Source organism: Caretta caretta, chromosome 3 (assembly GCF_965140235.1).
Source record: "Caretta caretta isolate rCarCar2 chromosome 3, rCarCar1.hap1, whole genome shotgun sequence".
NCBI lineage: Eukaryota > Metazoa > Chordata > Testudines > Cheloniidae > Caretta > Caretta caretta.
In genome coordinates, this window is record NC_134208.1 from 182,510,547 (window position 1) to 182,528,639 (window position 18,093).

Genomic DNA, 18,093 nt, shown 5'->3' on the forward strand with positions numbered 1-18,093 from the left:
TTTTTATCATTGGTGATGAGTGAGTCAGAAAGAACCCAATTGGCTTTCTGATCCCAGGTTTAGTTTATAATACTGTGAGTTAAAAGAACCATCTTTATACTTACAAACTGAACATGCTTGAACAGGAAATCAATGAGAAACAATAAACATGCAACATGCAGAAACAATAAAATTACAGAGTCACACTCCAGGCCATTATAATTTTGCAGGAGAAATGCCACATTAGAAAGATAGGCAGATGGGGTGATGGGGAGATTGCTCTGGTAGGTTGTTTTCTTAATAAGGTGGTTTGAAGCTGCTCAGATTTTTGGAATGTCAGAAGTAGTCCCAGCAGAGGAAATTAATGGCCAGAGTGTAGTGAGGCAGCAAAATTCATTGTGTGTCATATCTATATCTAATATATGAACACACATGTTCATTCTGCCTTCAGATGTGCAAATATAGCTTTCATGAAATACAAAGCCATTGCTTTCAGTTACACATTATTGATGACAAAATTATGGAATTTGGCTATTATTCTGTTTTTGTTGTTTATTCAAAGTAAAGGTTACATCAATTAGTAATGTATTAGAATAACAATTGCCCAGTTATTTTTAACTTTTGTTGAGCTTTACAATTGTACAGATCTGGAAACAATAGAATATACAAGCATCAAGTGCTGAAGATACAATATTCAGATGTAGTAGCAATCTGTGTTAAACAGCTGAAGAAGAACCATTGCTCTCAAAGGACTATTCCTGTAATGGATTCATGCTGTTACAAACCAAGGTTTTCCTCATAGCACAGGATGAGCTTTAGAAAATGTCAGCAAACACGGAGGGTGAATTTGGTCCAATATGTCTAATGGGGAAATGTCAAGTAATAGCAATAATAGAGAATAACCTCTATAGTGAACACCAGTTTTCAACCTTTGAGAAACAGTCATACAGGGTGAAGTTACCTGCTGAAGATCTATCTCCCTCCCCATGTGTAGTCAGAATAATACCCTCTCTACTGATTACAATTTGTGTTTATTTTTTTTTCCTGCTTGGTGTGGAGGGGGAGACATGAGGCCCTCTGCACTACTTACACTCCACATAGGTGGGCAAGGAGCCTGAGCAGCCACACCGGGGTGCCTGCAAATTGTAGCCAACCACACTGCAACGAGCATGGGATCACCACAGCCATGTTAGGTGATGGTTTTTCATTTGAAAAAAATTGCCTGTATTAAGAAAAGAATATGAAAACAAAGTGCAACTTTTAAAGCCTCAGACAAAGCAGCAGGGACTCTTTCCAAAATGGGTTGAAAGTGAATTCCAGAGCTGCTTTGAAAGCTTTAAAGCATTAGGAAACCAAATAGCTGAACCAAACAACATTTGTATGCACCTGCAAATCCCATATTTCTGCATGGAAACCATTGCTCACATACACTAAATGTACTTGTTACTAAACTGCCTCTTTGAACACCTGCAGTTGCAAGAAGACATTTAAATTGAAGTGATCTTTTTTTAAACTTCAAAACTAGACGCAGTTCTTGCCTGTGGCCACGATTTTGGACTATGTGGAGTCCCTGTGGTCATGACTGAAGCTTGAAGTTAAAATGCCTCTGAGGATAGACAGCAGTCTCAGAAGTCTTTTGACATGGTTTCTAAGCTTTTTATGCTTTCTATCCAGCCACCAGTGACATGCTACTCAGCAGGGCGATTCCAAACTGGTGGCTAAGAACAAATGTTTGCGGGGCTTTTTACATTCCTGTGGGATGAAATCTAATGGCCCCTAAAAATTATGCACACTCATAAAACATGATGGGATTATATGAAGCGGGGAGTGGTTATTTATGTCATATAATTAATCAGGAAATTTATCATTTCTGGAGTGACTCATTTTATATTTAAATATTTATATCCTTTTTGTAGAGTGCACAGCTATCAGGGCTAGAGAAAAGAGCTCCCTCTTTATTTAGTCTGATCTTCCATTATAAGTGGTTTTCTAACTCCTTCCTTAACAGCTAAGACACTATCCTGGTGTGCTAGCCATGTATGTAACAATGTAAAATGGTCTTAGATTATGGATATAGATAATTTTAGGAGTTATATATGGAGAGGAACCTTTCTCCAACTTGCCCTTGCTTTTGTGGGATTCAGTCACTCAATATTGCTTTAATTAAGTATGTTTATTATTATAGTAATATTGCTCTTGCTATGTCAGAGTCATTTTGAAAATTCACAGACTCTATGATCTTGTTCACCCCGCCCCATCCGAGATCTCCATTCACTGATCATAATATTCTACTGTGCAATTTCCATACTCATTTCATTCTTGGAGGCATTTCCCTTAATAGTATTATTTATGGTTTTCAGTGGTCGCAACTGTGTTATCCCAGATCAAATGCCACGCCTACATATAAAGCACATAGATTTTTAAAATTGAATATTTCTTACAACTTTTCAACGAAAGTCAATTGATGATGTTGCTTACAAAAATAGAAAAAAGAAAAGGAGTACTTGTGGCACCTTAGAGACTAAGCAGTTTATAAGACAGGTGTCCCAGTGTGAAAAAGAAAGGTGTACTTTGGATGTTGAAGTGTTGAATGACAACACTGAAGACATTTGTTAGGGGATGCTAGTGAAACATTTAGTGAAAGTAAGGGTAATAACACTGACCTTCCCAAAGGTCCAAACAAGCCTCACTTACTGCTATGGTACCTACAATCAAATAGAGGAAGTGATGTGATTAAAAATATTTCAGTCACAGTCATGCACCTTTCCCCAGTGGACTGGTTATGTTTATTGTAAAGCCAGTTTACATTAATATTCTGTCTTACACCAGTAATCCCATTGACATGAAGGTCTATTTGCCCGAGTACAGGATTGAGACCCAAATCTCTAACCATAGGTATGAGCTTTAAAATATACAACCAAAACATATGTATTGACTGTGCCTATTTATGACAGCCTGGTTCACTATATTTGCTTTAGCATTAAATAATGCTAAAAGTGTCCTAATGTAATGGTACTATATTTTGAGATTTGTATATACTTTGCTTGCCACTTTTCTTGCTTGTTATAACTTTCAATGAATTTTAACATTGGTCCAGCCAGTCTCTCTCTCTCTCTTTCTCTTTCTCTCTCTCTCTCCTTTCTCTCTGTGAGGTTCACATGTTGACTGATTTAAATATTCCATAATGACTGTTTGGCATATCCTACAGGCAAAGGTCCAGAAACCCTTTTTGCTGGCTATAACCTCAATGATAATGAGTGGCACACGGTACGTGTGGTTCGTCGAGGAAAAAGTTTAAAGTTAATGGTGGATGACCAACAAGCTATGACAGGTAGTGTGCAGTTATACTTCATCTTACTGGGGGAAATAAAACAAAACATAAAAAAATATTCTATAAATAATGGCCCTTATTCAAAGCCCATTAAAGTTAATGGGAGTGTTTCCACTGATTTTAATACACATTGGATAGGATCCAAAATGCATGCTGTGCAACAGTTAATAACCATCACAAGATACAACCAGAAACTAATCACAATTCACACTAGCTTTACTTTCTTAGGCGTAGATCAACTCACACTGAAGGCAATGGGAATTTTTCTGTTGACCTCAGTGGATGTTTGATAGGGCCCTGAGGGGAGTTCGGAGGAATTTATTCCGTGATAGAAGGTAATCAAACTGCCTTCTTCACCACTCAGATCCAATTTAAACTCCAATTAAATGCCAGGCTCTTTGCACTGGAGTAAATTTCACAGATGTTTCCAATTGTTGGGCACAATCTTTTCCCCTAACTTTTAATAAGTCTTACATTACCCAGCTTAAATAAATACATATTAGGCCACAATATATTCTTGTGTATTAAAATGGTAATATATAGTCATCAAGAAATGTGAAAGTTAGAAGGCACTGCAAACACTTTAGCACTAACAATAATAAGTACATGAGGCAGTATTAGAGAGGACTTTTATTTGACTTTTCATCCTAAAAATGAAAAGGAGTACTAGTGGCACCTTAGAGACTAACCAATTTATTTGAGCATAAGCTTTCATGAGCTACAGCTCACTTCATCGGATGCATCCACTTATGCTTATGCCACTAGTACTCCTTTTCTTTTTGCGAATACAGACTAACATGGATGCTACTCTGAAACCAATCCTAAAAATACGGTTAAAGAACATTAGTATAAAGGTACATTCTCTAGAATTAAACAATACCAGAGGTGGTCTACTGAAGGTGGGGTGGAATTTTGTCCAATACATGTAATTCACTTTGTGATGATCTCCAAAGAAAGGAGGTTGTCTAAAAAAGGGTGGATTCATGGGTTTGAAAAGAATAAAAATAGCACTGGAGTTGCACTATGATTGTGCATTTACTTAATCTGGCAGCTCAGACCATAGAGTTCATTGTGTGACCTTTTTTTTGAGTCAAAGAAGCTGTTCTGAATAAAAAGTGACATCTAAAAACTTCCATATTTTTTCTGATCTCCTAATTGCCAAATTTTCATTTAAACATCATCTAGATAACAAAACTACCAGGAAGGTCTGTTTTTCTCTGAAATCTCTTTCCAGCTGTTCAGAATGGCTTCAGCAAAAGGTCAGCATTTAATTGAAGGCAACAGTAAATATTTTTAGGATACTACAATCTATAATGTTTCTTAAATTCTGATAAAGTAATTACAATTAAATGAAAAATATGACTAAATAAAACTATGTTCATGTGCCATTAAGGCTGTGAAGTTCTGGTCTTGAAATTTCTGTGACACAGATTTAGTATGGATAAATCCAGTTACGATTAGATATCAGGGTTATGGTCAAAGGTCCATGAAAGTCAATAAGGATCTTTTAAGTGACTTCAGTGGTCTTGGGCTCCAGACCTAAGGTTGCTTGACAGATTAGATTTCCAGGGCTATCATTTCTCCAGAATACCTCACATTCTGGTATTTTAAATGGAAAACTATTTATTTAAATCTATGATGATGATATAACATTTTATTTTAAAATTTAAGGTAGACCCTGATTTCTGTTACACTGAGCTACATCAGATATTGCCCTTCTGAAGGAAAACTAGGCTCAGTCCTGCCAGTTGAAAGTCGACTGACAGTTGTTTAATCTGAAAACATTTAATTTTCTCTTTCAAAATAATCGGACAAGTGTGTCTCTGTTTGTGAAGGGAAGAAATCCTCCTAAAAATGTCTCTTTGTGCAGTTAGTGGGAAAGCGTTGAAGAACACTTGAAAGATGTTGGGGATACCATTTACACGGAGCCTGATAATCTGTGGGTTCTCTGTCCCCACTTCAATGAGTGTTAGGCTTTCTGTATGTAGAACCTGCACTGCCATGCTGGAGCTACAGAGTTGTTCCCTATTGAAGGCCACTATTGGGGTTACAAAAGATGTGGGGAGTTATTTTATATCTAAAGTTGTATTAGCCTTTCTTGTACAATTAACACATTCAGAAAGAAGAGTGAGTCATGAGCCCAGATTTCTGGGATGTATTTTATCCTTGTTCTCAAAAAAAAAAGACAGACCCTTGATTAATTGAGAATGGGCAGAAGTGTTTGTCACAGCAGGGCAAAGCAGGATGGAATTATGAATGGTGGGAAGGCCACATCCCAACGTAAATGTCTCATCTGATTGGTGGATATAGATATACTCATTCTTTCGGACTTACACCAGTGTAACTGACAGCAGAACTGAACCCTAAGACTTTGGGTGAGGAATACAGCTGGTAGAAAAATTTTCAATGGAACATCTTTCTATTGGAAAATTTCAATTTGAAATCTAAACATTCCGTGGGCACGTATCAATTTTGACAACATTTAGTTTTTGAAACATCAGTACTAAGAGTTTTGATTTTTCATTTAATAACTATTTTTGTTTAGATATTTTTTTTTATTTTTATATTATATCAATTACCATAACAAGAACCAATTCCAACTACCATCTGACAATTACCAATTAGAATGCCAATTCCAAATAGCCATTTGGAATACCAGTCACTAATTTTTATATTATATTAATTATATTATACCCATAATCTTAACATATTATAATATAAAACATAAAAATGAAACAAAATATTTTAAAATTGGAATTTTTTTTTGTATTAACCCAAAGGAATTTTTGTGTAAATTTCATTTTATGGAAGATTTGATTTGGGGGGAAGGGGCTTTTTTCTTCACAAAGAAATTTCAAATTAGGACTAGCACAAGTGAAAAATAAGCAGCAGGAGTGTAGTAAAAGGAACTTTTAGGGGAAAAATGTAATTGTTGACTATGAATACAACTTGTGTTACTTGCAGTGAGAACTGCATATACATTCTTCCAAAAGCTGAATTTGACCCTAAATAAACAAATTTTCGGTTTCCTACCAAATTTATTTGAATAGAAATAAATAATGAACCTTACTGCCAGCAGCAAGACAGAATACCTTTATTTGTAGTTGTTGAGCCAATAGTAGCTCTGTAGTTGGTTAATCTGGGTTTTCAGTTGTTTGTGTTCCTCAGGAGGAGTGTCTGGACCAGCATACAAAGTGATGAGGAAGGTGGGCCAAGGAAAGTCAAGAGGGATTCACTTTTATATGTATTGACCCAAACACATTGATGGATTTCACCCTGTGTCTCTGGCTGTGTAAATTTCACATATGTAGAATCCTTTGAATGTTGTCTCCTGTACCCATTGAAGTCAAGGCAAAACATCCACTTAAATGGTGCAGGGTCAGAGCTGAGCTTTGTTATTTTGCAAGTGAAGTAAATTTCATCCTGGGTACTTGAGTGCAGCAAAGGCAGGCTGAAAAGCTTTGAAAGGCCTTACAAGTCTGTGTAAGGGACAGGTAAAATATATTGCAGGCCTGTGGTACAGTGTGCGTGGGTGTGTTTTCTTACACCGGGACTAAAACTGAAAGGGAAAATGTCAAATAACATCGGCCCAGAGTAAAGGCTTTGTAAGAAAAGATTTATACAAATTGAAATAAGGATTGAAATGTTTTTTGAGGAATTGTGTTTAAATTATCTATGAAGGGGTTTTAAGTTGTTTTGTTTAAATCTAAACCAACTCCTGTAATACTTAGGAACCCAAATGCTGCACCACTCTGCTAAGTACATGAGCCAGAGGGTGAAAATGACTATAAGCACAAAAGTGTATTTGAACAATTCAATTTCACTGTCCAACTTGAGTGAAGTGGAGAAGTAAGTAATGTGCGCAAGGAAATGGATTTTCCATTTTTTTAACAATTTCTTTTGAGAGGTCTCTGGTATACATTTTGATTAAATATAGATTTTAAATTAATCATCCAAGGTGCATCACAAAGCTGACATATGTAAAAACATTTTGGCTGTAAATCTGGCTTGGACCATGCATATGTGCACACCTGAAAGGATGCAGATAAGAGGCTAACTGCAAGATGTTACCTGCCCTAATTGTCTAAACTCATGAAACCTGCTTTTCAGGCTCTTTGGCAAAACATGAGGAAATACATTCAAGGGAGGTATGGTGTTAGTGCCAGACTTCCGGCTTTGCACAATTGGTGTATATGCCCCACTGCTACCACCAATCTGGGGAACAACTGCAGAAGACTCTGAGCCTTGATTAAATCAAAAAAGTAATTGTCTAGCCCATTTCCTTGTGAAAATAGTTTACCAATAAACTGATATAAACCAGTCTAACCCAATGACTAGATTGGGAAGAACAAGTAAACTGGACTCTTCTTCCTCAGCAGGATCCTGGGGCGACTAAGAATACCTCACCTCCTCCCAGCCACACCCTCCCATTCCCCAGTACACCTTTTTATGACACATGAATCGGTTCATTTTGTGATATGACCCAAACAATCATTAGGGATTATTAGTGAGACCATTACTAGAATACTGCATCCATTTCTGGTGTCCACATTTAGAAAAATATGTTGAAAAATGGCAAAGGGTTCAAAAAAGCCACAAGAAGGCTGGAAAACATGCACTACAGTGTAAGATGTAAGGAGCCTGGTCAACTTAGCTTACTGAAATAAAGGTCTATAGGTGATTTGTTTAGGGTCTGTAAGTATCTACAGAAAAGAACCTATGGGTTACGGTGGATGAGAAGCTAGATATGAGTCAGCAGTGTGCCCTTGTTGCCAAGAAGGCTAATGGCATGTTGGGCTGTATAAGTAGGAGCATTGCCAGCAGATTGAGGGGCATGATCATTCCCCTCTATATGGCATTGGTGAGGCCTCATCTGGAGTACTGTGTCCAGTTTTCAGCCCCACACTACAAGAAGGATGTGGAAAAATTGGAAAGAGTCCAGTGGAGGGCAAAAAAAAAATGATTAGGGGGCAGAAGAATGAGGGGAGATTGGATAGCTGCTTTTAACAACCTGAAGGGGGGTTCCAAAGAGGATGGATCTAGACTGTTCTCAGTGGTACCAGATGATAGTACAAGGAGTAATGATCTCAAGTTGCAGTGGGGGAGGTTTAGGTTGGATATTAGGAAAAACTTTTTCACTCGGAGGGTGGTGAAGCACTGGAATGGGTTACCTAGGGAGGTGGTGGAATCTCCTTCCTTTGAGGTTTTTAAGGTCAGGCTTGACAAAGCTGTGGCTGGGATGATTTAGTTGGGGATTAGGTCCTGCTTTGAGCAGGGGGTTGAATTAGATGACCTCCTGAGGTCCCTTCCAACCCTGATACTCTATGATTCTTTGATGCTAAGAAAAAGGTTTCCAATTGAAGAGGGATCTTTAATCCAGCAGGCAAAGGCATAAGAAGATGCAGTGGTTGGAAGTTGAAGCTATACAAATTCAAAGTGAATAATCAACCATTGGAACAACTCATCAAGGGATATAGTAGATTCTCTATCATTTGAAATCTTTAAATCAGGACTGGATATATTTCCTAAATGATAGGGTCAAGTTCAACAACAAGTTATTGAGACTGATGCAGGAATTACTGGATGAGAGTCTATATAGACTCTGTTATTCAAGAGGTCAGACTAGCTCATAAGAACATAAGAATGGCCATACTGGGTCAGACCAAAGGTCCACGTAGCCCAGTTTCCTGTCTTCCAACAGTGGCCAATGCCAGGTGCCCCAGAAGGAATGAACAGAACAGGTAATCAAGTGACCCATTCCCTGTCTCTCATTCCCAGCTTCTGGCAAACAGAGGCTAGGGACACCATCCTTGCAGATAATCATCATAATCCCTTGTGGCTTTTTAAAATCTTTGGGTGAAATCCTTGACCCACTGAAGACAATGGCAAAACTGCCGGTCACTTCAATGAGGGCAGGATGTCACCATATAAATCTGTGAATGTTGCTAACATGCTCCAAAATACCTTTGGATAGTTGTGTGAAAATAGTGAGTTACTTTTGAGGGAGGAGAGGAAGGGAGTCTTCTTCTTCTTAGCATATGTGCAATGTGCCTCAGATGGTATATGACCCAGATTCATCACTGAATTTGGTCCACAGTTTGGATTGTTAGCTTCCCTGGCTTGGGCCAGGTACTGACAGGGAGTGTGATGTTATCGTTGATCCAGGCCTCCCGGGGAAGAGGTGACAAAAAACTGTTTTTCAGATTTCAGAGGAACAGCCGTGTTAGTCTGTATTCGCAAAAAGAAAAGGAGTACTTGTGGCACCTTAGAGACTAACCAATTTATTTGAGCATGAGCTTTCGTGAGCTACAGCTCACTTCATCGGATGCATACAGTGGAAACTGCAGCAGACTTTATATATACACAGAGAATATGAAACAATACCTCCTCCCACCCCACTGTCCTGCTGGTAATAGCTTATCTAAAGTGATCATCAGGTGGGCCATTTCCAGCACAAATCCAGGTTTTCTCACCCTCCACCCCCCCACACAAATTCACTCTCCTATGGTGCTAGCCCATCCAAAGTGACAACTCTTTACATAATCAAGTCGGGCTATTTCCTGCATAAATCCAGGTTTTCTCACACCCCCCCCCACCCCCATACACACACAAACTCACTCTCCTGCTGGTAATAGCTCATCTAAACTGACCACTCTCCAAGTTTAAATCCAAGTTAAACCAGAACATCGGGGGGGGGGGGGGGTAGGAAAAAACAAGAGGAAACAGGCTACTTTGCATAATGACTTAGCCACTCCCAGTCTCTATTTAAGCCTAAATTAATAGTATCCAATTTGCAAATGAATTCCAATTCAGCAGTTTCTCGCTGGAGTCTGCATTTGAAGTTTTTTTGTTTTAAGATAGCGACCTTCATGTCTGTGATTGCGACATGAAGGCCGCTATCTTAAAACAAAAAAACTTCAAATCCAGACTCCAGCGAGAAACTGCTGAATTGGAATTCATTTGCAAATTGGATACTATTAATTTAGGCTTAAATAGAGACTGGGAGTGGCTAAGTCATTATGCAAGAGCCTGTTTCCTCTTGTTTTTTCCTACCCCCCCCCCCCAGATGTTCTGGTTTAACTTGGATTTAAACTTGGAGAGTGGTCAGTTTGGATGAGCTATTACCAGCAGGAGAGTGAGTTTGTGTGTGTATGGGGGTGGGGGGGATGTGAGAAAACCTGGATTTGTGCTGGAAATGGCCCACCTGATGATCACTTTAGATAAGCTATTACCAGCAGGACAGTGGGGTGGGAGGAGGTATTGTTTCATATTCTCTGTGTATATATAAAGTCTGCTGCAGTTTCCACTGTATGCATCCGATGAAGTGAGCTGTAGCTCACGAAAGCTCATGCTCAAATAAATTGGTTAGTCTCTAAGGTGCCACAAGTACTCCTTTTCTTTTTGCAAAATTTTTAGACTGATTTTAGCTCTTATCTCATTTAGTCTCAGCTGCAGTCCCATACACTACATGCCACACAAATTACACTTGCTCCTAGTAAAAGAAATCTGCACAGGTGGCTGAAGGCAACCAGAATCTATGATCTCATTAACAAAAAATATTAAGGCAGATCTACACTTAAAAGGGTGCAGTTTTTCCCATTTACACAGTTAATCCACCTCTGGTAGAGGTGATAGCTATGTTGAGAGGAGAAGCCCTCCTGTTGACATAGGGCTGTCTATACTGGAGTTTAGATCAGTATAACTGTGTCCTTAGAGGTGTGGATTTTTCACACCCCTCAGCTACGTAGTTATACCAAGGTACGTTTGTAGTGTAGATCTGGCCTTAGTGTGCACATATTTGGGGTGCACTTGAGGCCTGATCCAATACCTATTGACGGCAATGGAAAGTCTTCCAGTGACTTTAATAGGCTTTGAATCAGTTTAGGCAATTTTATATGAGGAGCCTGTGTGTTTTTAAAATGTAAGTCCTACAGATTTAAAAATTATTATGGATTTGCGACCATTTCACGTGCATCCATTTCAGAAACTAATGTTGTTTATTATTGTCATTTTAAGGTCAAATGGCTGGCGATCACACAAGACTGGAATTCCATAACATAGAGACAGGAATAATAACAGAACGCCGCTACCTGTCCTCTGTTCCCTCTAATTTCATTGGACATCTGCAAAGTCTCACATTTAATGGCATGGCATACATTGATCTATGTAAAAATGGAGACATTGATTATTGTGAACTAAATGCCAGATTTGGGTTCAGGAATATCATAGCAGATCCTGTCACCTTTAAAACAAAAGCAAGCTATGTCGCATTGGCCACACTACAAGCCTACACATCTATGCACCTTTTTTTCCAGTTCAAAACAACATCGCTGGATGGACTGATACTCTATAACAGTGGAGATGGAAATGATTTCATTGTAGTTGAATTAGTTAAAGGGTATGTACATAAGCCAAATAGTTTGGGTTTTTTTACTGTCCTTAGACATGTTAAAATCATGAGGTTTAGATTGAAAACCTTGACCTTCCTAACTTGTTAGAATCTGGTTGGTAAATGTCCTCTGAATCTTTTTTTTTTTTTAAGGCTGAAATTTAGTTAAATATGAAAAGCAAGTAATAATATAGTTGTATAGGACATAGACAAAAAATAATGCTAATGCACCCTGCTGTTTCAGCTAATAGTTAGAAACCTGGGGCTAGATCTTCAGCTAATATAAGTCAGTGTTGATTTCACTGGAGCTAATTTCATTTACCCCAATTCAGAATCCAGCCCTTCATACTCAGCGTTGTTTTCCTCGCTTGCCAGTGACACTGAAAAAAAATCAAGGAAACAAAATATAGGGTGCCTTAATTTGTACCTTCTCAGGTATGCAAGAAAAACTAACTTTAAAAAAAATGTTCTTTATCCAGGTATTTACACTATGTGTTTGATTTGGGAAATGGTGCGAATCTCATCAAAGGAAATTCTAATAAACCTCTGAATGACAATCAGTGGCACAATGTGATGATATCGAGGGATACCAATAATCTTCATACTGTGAAGATTGACACTAAAATCACAACACAAAGCACAGCAGGAGCCAGAAACTTAGACCTCAAAAGTAAGTACAATAATTCTTGTGTAATATGTGGTGGGATACTTTGTAGATGGATAGTTATATTTGTCAAGAGTAATTAAAGTTTACAGTGCTATATAAAGATTACTATAACTGATAATAATTAATATATCCACGTGAAATCAGTTTTTCATTATTATTTCTCATTAGTCTTACACTCTCAATTCAGTAATAATGCACGGTTATGTAAGATCAAAAATGCAGAGAAAAAATTTCAACTTTACACTAGGCAGGAAGACAGGAGAGTGATAAGAACACAAAGCTTTAGGACCCTGTGAAAAAAAATCCAATAGGTGAAGTTAATAAGGATGAAAGCAGTAAGGGTCTATAGCAATTAAATAAGTCTATAGAAATTACTCCAGATTTCTATAGAATTAAATTGAGAATCACGTCCTCACTGTAGAATTCTAAAAATTCTTTCCACAGTCCTAAATGCCATAAACACTCACAGAGAGCACAGTCCAAGAGCTGGAGTAGAAGCGTAGCAACATTATAAAACTGCCCTGTCCTTACTTGTTGTTTGGGAGAAATTCTGACCTGAAGCCTGTTATTTAGTATTTTCCATAAAGCCCGTTTATTAGAGCTTGTAAATGAGGGAAGTAAATACTGTATTACCCTGAGTGCTCTGTTCAGTTACCTGCTAATTCTTACCATTTGGTATAATAACTTGCATGAAAAGCAGTTTTGTGCTAATTCTCAAATAAAAGAAACATTTTGAAATATCAGATGCCTGGAACATTAAATGTATGTGTATATTTGTGTAGGTACAGATCTCATTTAAATAAATAACAGTTTTAAAGATTAAAATAATAATCTTGTCAACCAAATTTTGTGTGAATGAGTGAACTGAATAGTAATTTGATTGGCAAGAATGGCTCTTAAGGAATCAATTAGGGTTGGATGAATACAATACATATTTGAAAGAATGTGTAAATATGTATTTTTTAAAATGTTCTACAAATATATATAACCAAGAAAATTCATTCTGATGTCATGGTAAAATATTCTGTATTTGATAACTTTTTATATAAAAATATATTTCTTAGGAAATACAAAACTAATAAATTAAGATGAAGAAATCTACATTTCATAGCATTCAGGTTAGGACACTAATTGGCAAAATGCAGATAATTCAAAGTTGATATTAATATTCCATTTTGAGCTCACTGAATTTTCTTTTAACCTCCTTCTGAGTTAAAGATAATGAGCTGACCTAGGTAATTACTGTGGATTTTATGATATTTCACATTTGATATTTCACTTTCCCATCAGTGGCTTCCTTATCAGAAATGCTTTGTTTACAAGTCTAATCAAGATTTTCTAATTGCTAGCGCTGCAGCTTAATTGTGGCATTTGAAAATCAAATACTGTTCTTTCTGCTTTCTATATCTTTGCTCTAATTATGGACAATTACAATTCAGGAATCAGAATCAGATTTTCAAAGTTATTGTTGTAGAATGAGACAGAAAAAAATCCAGCTTGTTTTTCCACAGCTATACAGGCTCTGCAAGTGTGTGTGTGTGTGTGTGTGAGAGAGAGAGAGAAAGAGAGAGAGAATATGTATGTGACTATAAAGCCAGATTTTGACAGTAGATTAAACGGATACAGCTTGGAATATGCATATTGTCATGAGCTTATAAAAGAAGTTAAACATTTTTTACTTATTTTATTGTATCACAGCTACATCTTAATATTGTTCATACATAGTGTTGTTGATTTTTTGTTATGTTACTTTATAAAAATTAGTTGAGTTAAAGATATTATGCTTAATACGACACTAGAGGGCACTATTATGTCACAAAATATTCTGCTTGGTGTATTCATGGAAAGATAAATGCTGCTGGCAGTTAGGATAGACTATAAAATCCAACATTCCTTTGTTTTCTTCACATTTGAAATTCCACAATATTCTCTCTGCATGCAAACACATCCATTGCTCATGGATTTGCTAACATTGAGGCTGCAGAATTTCAATGCATAAATATTGAGGAACATGAAAGTGTATCAACATTTTAAACTAGGGAGGTGAATTATATTAGACACTGACTTTCTGGTGGAATTTTTCTGTAATTTGCCACACAGCAAAAAATCTTTGGGTAAAAGAATAATAATCCTCATGATACAGTAAGTGACCTTGTTCAAACAGACTTTCTGTCATAAAACAGGTTTCAGTCTTTCCCTCGCCAGCAGTACTGTGTGTTTGAGGGGGTTTTATTTTTAATGAATTAGTATGTCTTGTTTCATCAGCATAATTAAATCATGACATAAGAGATATAAAGTGAGTGGGGGTTTTATTTGTTTTGTTTCATAAAGTTGAAGAATTTCAACAAGTCAAATGGGAGACTGGACATTCTATAATGGGAAAGCCCAGTTACATTTCACTGGTATTTCCTCTTTCTTTTTTTATTCCTTTTGAATTAATTCCTCCATACCATTCTTTATTTCTTTTAAATGACAATAGCACTCCTCTGGTGTATTACATGCTGATCCTGCAAACACTTATGCATCTGTTTAACATGAGTAGTCCCGCTGACTTGATTTTACATGTTAAGCACATGTGTAAGTGTTTGCAAGATCAGGACCTCTATCCATTTGGGCTGTGGCCACACTGCTAAACTTCCACTGGTTCTACCACCAGGTCAACTTAATTGGAGTTAGAACTAGCAGGAACATTAATGTGTACAAAAGTGCTTGCCCATGGTAAACTTATATATACCTTGGCCCCCACCAGTTCTGACACCAGTTCAGCTGAAAGGGAACTAAGTACTGCCTGAAATTTTTGTGTTAAATTCCCTAGTGTAGACATAGTCATAATATCCATCAACTGCTGGATATTCAAGTAAACACCAAAACAGGAGATGGAGCAGTATTAGTGTGCTTAGAATCAAAGAAATGGGTTATTTCTTTTAGGAGAGAAAATGAGCAGACTGGATTAATGCCTCATTATTCTGATCTGTTCCTATGTTTGTGTGTAGAATTATAATGGATAGCCTATGAAGAGAAATGAGTCTTAACAACAAAAGCAGAAAGAAAAGGAGTACTTGTGGCACCTTAGAGACTAACCAATTTATTTGAGCATAAGCTTTCGTGAGCTACAGGCTGTAGCTCACGAACGCTTATGCTCAAATAAATTGGTTAGTCTCTAAGGTGCCACAAGTACTCCTTTTCTTTTTGCAAATACAGACTAACACGGCTGTTACTCTGAAACAAAAGCAGAACAAGTCAGGCATGCATACCTGCAGAGTTACAGCAAAGGGTTCTTCGGTGTGAGTTTTTTGGACATACTCCCTATCCTGTTGTCAGTATAGCTCAAATGGTTCACACACTCATAAAGTCCAGCCCACAATTTAAAGGTTCCAGAGTTCTTCTCTAAATACACTTTTTTATTCCTCTGTTTCCTGTACTGACAATGTGCTCTCAGAAGCCATGCAAGTTCAGGTGACCTACCTGCTGTGTTTAAAGTAATTCAACAATCTTAGTGAAGTTGAGGGGTTGCCTGGGTGTAACTGAGGGCCCATCATTTGCAGGTCCCTTACTACTGCCAAAGGAAAATGTTGTCCTCATTCAACTGTACATCTTTCTACACCTTTAGTCATAGGTGCTGGAACTCGGAATGCCTGGGGCGCTGCCGCACCCACTGTCTTGAAGTGGTTTCCATCATATACAGGGCTTACAGTTGGGTTCAATGGCTCTCAGCACCACCACTATACAAATTGTTCCAGCACCCCTGCCTTTAGTAACTCCTCTGTCTCCAACCTTTGCCTGTGTTGATAAACCCAACTCATGGTTTTGTCTCATCCTCTTTCTATGAAATGTTTCAAAAGCAGATGTACAACTTTGGTGAGGAAATCCTCAAACATAACTCTGTCTCCTCTTTCTCTCCTAAACTTTAACCACCCATTTGCCTCTACTGTGCATAATCTAAACATTATGCTTGACCCTGACATTAACTTTTTAGGCCAAAAATCAGAATTACTTCACCTTGAGAAATTCCAATACTTCAACATTTGCTTTCATCCAAAATCGGGACAAAAACTTGAAATGTCAATTTTTTTCACAGAATGAAAAGGTGGAATACATTTTGATTCAGAAATGTTGAAACATTTTGTTCCAGCTCAGATCAGTTTGACATTGAACTGCGTCTGCCTGAGCTACTTGTGCAGCCTCCAGGGTATCTCATGGATTGCTTGGGTGCTTCATGCCTCCATCCTTGATTCAGCTCAGGCCCTCTGTCATCTGTCCCTTCATATGATTTTGCAATGTTTTTGCTTTCATTTGCCTTCTCTTCTGCCTCTTTAACAGTCTGGAATAGCCTACAGTCTGAAACATCTGAAAGAAAACCGTCAAACGGCTGGTGTGACTCCAGGGATCTCAGAGTTGTATATATTTGGCCCAGTGTCCCTATTTAGCAATGAAAACATCCTTTCAAACTTGCTATGAAGATTTAGTAGCCCATGTGTGCACAAATCTACACCTTTTACCATGATAATTGGTGATAATGAAATAACCTAATAACATTTTACTTGGCTGTCAAAATATGTTACTCATGCTGGGTGAGTGGATAGAATTTTGCAAGGCTGAACTAAACCAACTAGTTAACGGAGACGTGAATTGTTCTAGCAGTGGAAATTGAACCTGAAATGATTTCAATTTTCTACAACATTTGTTTCAATTGTTTTATCATCAGCCTCATATTATGTATTCTGCCACATTATGTATTTCACCTTCTCTCAAGGTCTCTGTCAATGGCAGGGGTCTTTCCCATTTATGAAGGCTACTGCTACACTTGGGGCTGGTTTGCGTAGATATACTTGTGGAACTCACATCAAGCTAGCAGGCCAGAAACAGCAGTGTAGCTGTGGTAGCACAAGCGGTGGGGTTGGCAGCACAGACTGGTTGCCCAAACACAAACCGGTCTGAATCTTGTGGGTATGTACTCAGGGCAGCTAGCCCACGCCACCACTCCCCCCTGCCCATGCTACTGCACTTACACTACTAGTTTGAGAATGCTACCTCAATGAGAGCTAGCATGAGCGGGTCTGAGACCTAGGAATTACACCCCTAGCTTGTAGCCTGAGACCCAATGCTTTGCTTTACTGAAAAGCAAAGAACAATATTTTACTTAAAAGTGCAGACTTGTACAAATGAACAAGCATTAGCCATAAACTTTTTCCGAATCAACATGCATAAGTTAATTCCAGTGCCCTTGCCAGAGGGATGTGAACTCTTCATGCAGAAATAGCTTTTTTTTCTAGATGCAGAATTCCAGATACTGTTACCTGTAAACATGGTGGGTGAGATGTCATCGTCCATATTTCTTCATAATCTGACCCACCTCCTATCCCCTAAAACCCAAGGTCCCCACATACAGTGACAAACCCTGCCAGTGTCTTCCTAGTTATAGAATGTACTATGACAGTGGAACCAGTGTGACTGAAATGTGCAGGGGAAGTAGGGTAAGAGTTAAGAGATGCATAGTTCCTGTGCAACGTAGAATCCCACTTTGTGGTACTCTCCATGAATAGGCAAGGAAGTCAAGATTGTGGCCTGAGGATTTACTATAATGTAGGCTTCCATTTCTGCTTTCCATTGAGAGTGTGTGTCCCTAATTGACCTGTGTTACTTAACTGAGTGCAATTAAGGGCTGCCTGAAACCTGTTAGAATCTCTCTCCTGGTGCATGGTGGGGGGAGACAAACCGCTACAAGGC

The 18,093-nt window shown here is 38.0% G+C and overlaps 1 protein-coding gene across 32 annotated transcripts in view; it reads left to right on the top strand.

Annotated features, from left to right (window-relative positions):
* Nucleotides 1–18,093, top strand: part of NRXN1 (neurexin 1) — a 1,247,341-nt gene that overhangs the window by 616,345 nt on the left and 612,903 nt on the right. For all 32 annotated transcript variants that reach the window (XM_075127156.1, XM_075127160.1, XM_075127172.1 and 29 more), the window contains 3 exons: nucleotides 3,188–3,310; nucleotides 11,327–11,708; nucleotides 12,179–12,369. In XM_075127156.1, coding sequence (XP_074983257.1) covers nucleotides 3,188–3,310; nucleotides 11,327–11,708; nucleotides 12,179–12,369 — 696 coding nt within the window. The remainder of the gene's footprint in view (nucleotides 1–3,187; nucleotides 3,311–11,326; nucleotides 11,709–12,178; nucleotides 12,370–18,093) is intronic.